General features: G+C 57.8%; 1 protein-coding gene across 1 annotated transcript; it reads right to left on the bottom strand.

Annotated features, from left to right (window-relative positions):
* Positions 1-3,740: 3,740 nt before the first annotated feature.
* LOC147990676 (uncharacterized) lies at positions 3,741-4,169 on the bottom strand. The gene has a single exon (XM_087538348.1). It carries the CDS (start codon positions 4,167-4,169, stop codon positions 3,741-3,743), a length of 429 nt encoding a protein of 142 aa, XP_087394474.1.
* Positions 4,170-5,338: the final 1,169 nt, after the last annotated feature.

Below are 5,338 nucleotides of genomic sequence, written 5' to 3'. Positions count from 1 at the left end.
TCGGGCTCGGCGAGCAACCTAGACGGCTTTTATGTCGGAGAACTTCTCTTCCTGTTCGTCGGATGCCGCCGAAAGAGTGAAGAAAATGGTGGAAGGAGGAGCTTGGCCGGCGTCCTGCTCCTGAACGGACATGTGTGGCCAAAGTGGGTTCCTCGCATTCCATGCGGGTTTCTCTATCTGTACTCTCTACTCTTATATAAAATAGAGCTTGTCGGATTGTGGGTTCCGGCAAACCCTTGAGGTTTGAACACTGGGGTGCGCACGAAGATCTCTCTCTCCCTTGCTTACTCACGCAATGATCTCTAGGCCTAGCTTGCCGAACCCAAGGAACAAGAGACACAAAAGTTTATACTGGTTCAGGCCACCGTTGTGGTGTAATACCCTACTCCAGTGTGGTGTGGTGGATTGCCTCGAGGGCTGAGGATGAACTAGTACAATGGACGCATAGCCTCCTGAGGAGAGGTGTTCTTGAGCTCGATGAGCTAGTGAAAAGGCCTTGGTGGAGTGGATCTGATCCAAGATGAGCCCATCCTTGACTACGGTGGTGGCTAGCCCTATTTATAGAGGCCCTGGTCCTCTTCCCAAATGTTTAGGCAGGAGGGGATCCCACAACGGCCAATTTCGAAGAGAGACAACTAGTACAAGTTATCCTGACAACAGGTGGTCTTCGTCTGCAAAAGGCTCTGGTGGTGATGCTGACGTGGGCTCCGCGGTGACCTTCGTCCTACCATCCTGCTGGTCTTTGTCTTGTTGCACCGATATGGAAAGCTTTGCCTGATGCCTTGGGACTCCTTGCCTGCGCCTGTTTCCTTAGCACTAAAGAGGAAACTGTCACCCTACGCCCGCTAGCGCCCACGTGGCCTTGGCTGTCATGGCTCACATCACATGGACCACGCAAGGTGCACCTTGCATAGATATCTCTACTCCTCAGGAGCCAGTCTAGCGAGGCCGCCCCGGAGGAGGTCTTAGCGTCGTCCTCCTCGCGAGGCTTGGCCCCTTGCAAGGGTATTGAGTGGTTGCTGGTAAAGATGGGTCGTACTAGTCCGTTGGTGGAGGCACGCCCTGGGCCGCAGGCAGGCAAGTCTGGGTACCCCCATTCCCAGGATGCCGCCAGTAGCCCCCGGGCCCAAGGTGCGGTCGGACTTGGCTTCGAGGTGAGGCCAAAGGGCAACTGCGGAGCGCCGTGGGCCCTAACCTCCTGCGACCTTGATTGACATGTGGCGATTGATAGGTTGTGGGCGTCTCCGCTTCCCCACACTGCCTCGGCAATTGCCCGACTTGACGAGACCCTGCTGCATGCAGAAGAAAATCATCATTACCTTAGATCGTTGAGGCCGGCAGTTGGCAGACGTTTGCCCGCGTGCATGGCCTGTGCAGGCGGTGCACCCTCCACTTCAAATGCAACAGGTGCACGACCCTCTTAGTGAGAGTTTTTCGGGGAAGATGGTAACCACTCCGGGTGATGCCCTAAAGACAGCGAGGGCGACGGGGCGCTTGGCCTTGGCGATGGTCGTGACGAGGAAGAGGGCGGCCTTGCCCCCAGCGACGACCGCAGCTCGTTCGACAACGACAGCTCCTCCTCCAACGAAAGCTCCAGCAGGGGCGGCTATGACCAGCCACCACGTCGTCGGGCTCGCTTCGAGGATGGTGGCGGGTCGTCCCGTCGCCGCGCCCCAGTGAAGCGCGAGGAGGGCTCCGACTGAGTTCGGGGGCCAATCATCGTGAGCACCTGCACCATGGGGGCCGCTTTTGCTTGTCCTTGCCTTTCCTCCTGCATTTAAAAGAAACAAGTATGGGGCCCTGTGAGGGCGTGTAATGAACCGTAGTGCTTATGTTGCTTTGTGCTATGTTTACCATTCCTATGTTGCGTTATGGTGTTCATGCTTTATGTAGACATGGAGGGATAACTTAGCTGAATGCGCCTAGGGTAGTTTCCTGTCTCTTGAGGGCGCGCCCTCTGGCACCTGATGGGCCCTCCTTGTTGCTGGCTCAGGAGCCGTTACCCTCGGGAGGCATCACAGAGCTGCAGAAATTGTTAAGACGCCCGTCGGGTGCCTTGCCCTTCCCTGCACGAGGCCTCATGATCATGGCCCAGCGCACCACGTTGCGGTACCCGTGGGGCACGGACATTAGGGGGGGGGGTGCACCAATCGCGAGCTCAATCAAGGGTGCCTCGCGAAGGTCAGGGGAGTCAAAGCTCTGGAGCGACAGGATAGAGCTCTGACTAGGAATGCCCGTGGGTTAGGTTAGCCCAGCGCACACACACACCTGCCTAGCCCCCGCGCGAGGCATGCGAGGGAGAGCGTCGGGCAACTGCCGCCCTCCCCGGTGCACAACAAAGAACCGAGCGACGAAGTAGAGAAAAGAAAGGGTTCAACCAAGCAATCGAGAAATGCCAGAACTCCAAATTCCATAAAAGGGACGCGAACTAACTACAGAAAGCAAATGAACAGCCGCGTCCAGCACCTAGTCTAGTCTTCTCACCAGCGAGGAGCTAAGTGCTACCACTAAGACATGGGAAGGATCCCCTGAGCCCCGAGGGTGGCATTCCGGAGACTCCGGAGCATGTACAACTCCACTCATTATTACGTGAGAGTGTCACGAGCGGAGACCCTCATAGGCACTGGGCCTTGCTTCATGGGTAGAACTTCCGGAGGTGCTGGATGTTCCAGGCATTGGGGGTCCCGTCCCGCGTCTCCAGGTGCGCGGCGCCAAGCCTGGAGATGCGGGCAATCCTAAACGGGCCCTCCCACATGGGCGAGAGCTTATGCAGCCCTTCCCTGGAGAGCACCCGCCTTAGGAGGAGATCGCCCATCTCGAGCATCCCGGAGCAGACGTTGCGGCAGTGATATCGCCGCAGCACCTGCTGGTACCTTGCCGCTTGTAGCGAGGCTTGACAACGACGTTCCTCCCCCAGCACAAGGTCCATCCCTCGCATGGCGTCCTGATGCGTCTCATCGAACGCCAGGACCCGCGCGGAGCAATGTCTGACCTCATGAGGGAGAACTGCTTCTACTCCGTAGACGAGGAAGAATGGGGTCTCCCCCGTTGGCTTGGTGGCGGTGGTGCGGATGGACCATAACACGGACTGGAGGTCGTCGTGCCAGCCCCTGCCGCAGGCTTCGAGCTTCTTCTTGAAGGTCCTAGTCTTGAGGCCTCTCAAGACCTCCGCGTTGGCGCGCTCGGCTTGGCCTTTGCTCCTATCTTGTGCTACCGAGGCGTAGCAAATCTGCATTCCAAGGTTAGCACAATATGTCTTGAAGAGATTGCTAGTGAACTGCGAGTCGTTATCGGTGATGATGCGGTTAGGGACCCAAACCGGCTCACGAGGCCCTTGATGAACTTAACTGCTGACCCAGTTGGGATGGTGCGGACGGCTTCCACCTCCGCCCATTTAGTGAACTTGTCGATGGCGATGTAGAGGTAGCGGTAGCCCCCTGGCGCTCGAGGGAATGGACCCAGGATATCCGGCCCCTAGACCGCAAACGGCCATGAGAGTGGGATGGTCTGGAGGCCCTGAGCAGGCTGATGGATTTGCTTGGCATGGAACTGGCAAGCCTCGTAGGATTTCACCAGCTCGGTTGCATCAATGAGTGCCGTGGGCCAGTAGAATCTGCTGCGGAACACCTTGCCAACCAGGGTGCATGACGACGAGTGATGCCTGCAGTCCCCACCGTGTATGTCAACTAGCAGCTTGCCCCTTGTTTCCTGGAGATGCATCGCAAAGAAACATCGTTTGGTCATTTCCTGTACAACTCACCATCCTGGATGCAATACACCGTAGCTTGCCGGGCCACGCGCTCGACGTCTTCCTCTTTCTCCAGCAGTGTCCCCCGCAGCAGGTACGCCTTGAATTCTTCAGTCCAGCACCCCTCTTGTGTCTCAAGCGCAAGGAGCAGGCGTGCTCCTGAGGTCGGGCCGTAGGCGGGAGTTCCTGAGGTTGGTGGTGGTGGGAGCTCCTCCTGAGGCAGCGTAGGCTCTGCAGCCGGAGGGGCCGCTGAAGGCTTAAAGAGCCGCTCCTCGAAGATGCCAGGCTCCTGGGGCTGTCTCCTTGGTGCCCTCTTGGTGATATCATCTGCTTCCTTGTTTATGCCACGGGGCACATGCTGCAGCTCTAGGCCCAAGAATTGCTTCTCCATTTTGCGTACCTCCGTGAGGTATGCCTCCATGTGCTCATACTTTGGCTCGTATACCTTGTTCGATAAGTTGACGAGGAGCTGAGAGTCGCCCTTGATGTTGAGGCGCTTCACCCCCAAGGCCTCCGCAGCCTTGAGGCCGGCGATCAAACCTTCATAGTCCGCGATGTTGTTGGAGACCATCTCGCCCTGCTGGAAGCAGAGTTGCATGGCGTAGTAGAGTATGTCTTGTTTGTGCGAGATGAGCACAGCTCCAGCCCCAGTGCCCTGGCGTGCAAAAGCGCCATCGAAATACATGACCCAATAGTCTGGCGCTTCACTTCCTGGCGAAAGGGATCGGTTCTCTCCTACTTAGGGTTCCGGAGCATCAGTCCATTCTGCCATGAAGTCGGCGAGGGCAGCTCCCTTGATGACCCTGGTTGTGCTGAACTCCAGCTGAAACGCTTGCCGCTCGATGTTCCACTCGGTGACTCTTCCCGCTGCATTGGGGCTCCAGAGCACCCTCTCCAGTGGGTAGGCTGAGACGACCTTAATTGGGTGGCCTTGGAAATAATGATGCAACTTGCATGAGGCCACCAGGAGCACGAGCAGGAGCTTCTGTGGCATGGGGTATCGTGCCCTTGCGACCTGTAGTACCGTGCTGATGAAGTAGACCGGGTGCTCGATGAGGCTGGGAGCATCGGTGGAGCCTGCGGCCTCCGGAGGTTGTGGCGCCTCCCGAGGTATGGGGGCCTCAGGAGCTTGGTTGCCCACCATGGCCTTTTCAGGCCCAGAGACACCATCTTGCGGGGTATGATCATCCGAGGGCGTCGTTGTGGCTTTAGCGGTGCCGTCCTGGCGCCACTCCGTCCCGGCTGGAGGTACGGCCTTACACGGCACATCCTTGGCCTGGCACTCCTCCCGAACATTCACCAATGCCACGCTGGCTGAATGGGGCGTGGCGGCCAGGTAGAGCACCAAGGGCTCGAGGGGTCGAGGTGTGACCATCACCGGAGGGTTGGTCAAATATCTCTTGAGGTCTTGAAACGCTAGGTCGGCCTCTGGGGTCCACTCTAACGGGCCCTTCTCCTTCATCATCTTGAAGAACGGTAGGGCGCATTCTCCCAGCTTGGAGATGAAGCACCCCAACGAGGTCACGCAACCCACAAGCTTCTGCATTTCCTTGAGAGTTTGGGGCGGGCTCATGTCTTCTATCGCCTTGA

Source organism: Triticum urartu, chromosome 1A (genome assembly GCF_056163025.1).
Source record: "Triticum urartu cultivar PI428250 chromosome 1A, HENAU_Tu73, whole genome shotgun sequence".
Lineage (NCBI taxonomy): Eukaryota > Viridiplantae > Streptophyta > Magnoliopsida > Poales > Poaceae > Triticum > Triticum urartu.
The sequence above is the reverse complement of the archived record's forward strand: the minus strand, read 5'-3'. Positions and strand labels throughout refer to the sequence as shown.

Excerpts from the sequence above, each read along its gene's own strand:
- LOC147990676 (XM_087538348.1), bottom strand. The coding sequence starts at position 4,169 with ATGGAGGCATACCTCACGGAGGTACGCAAAATGGAGAAGCAATTCTTG.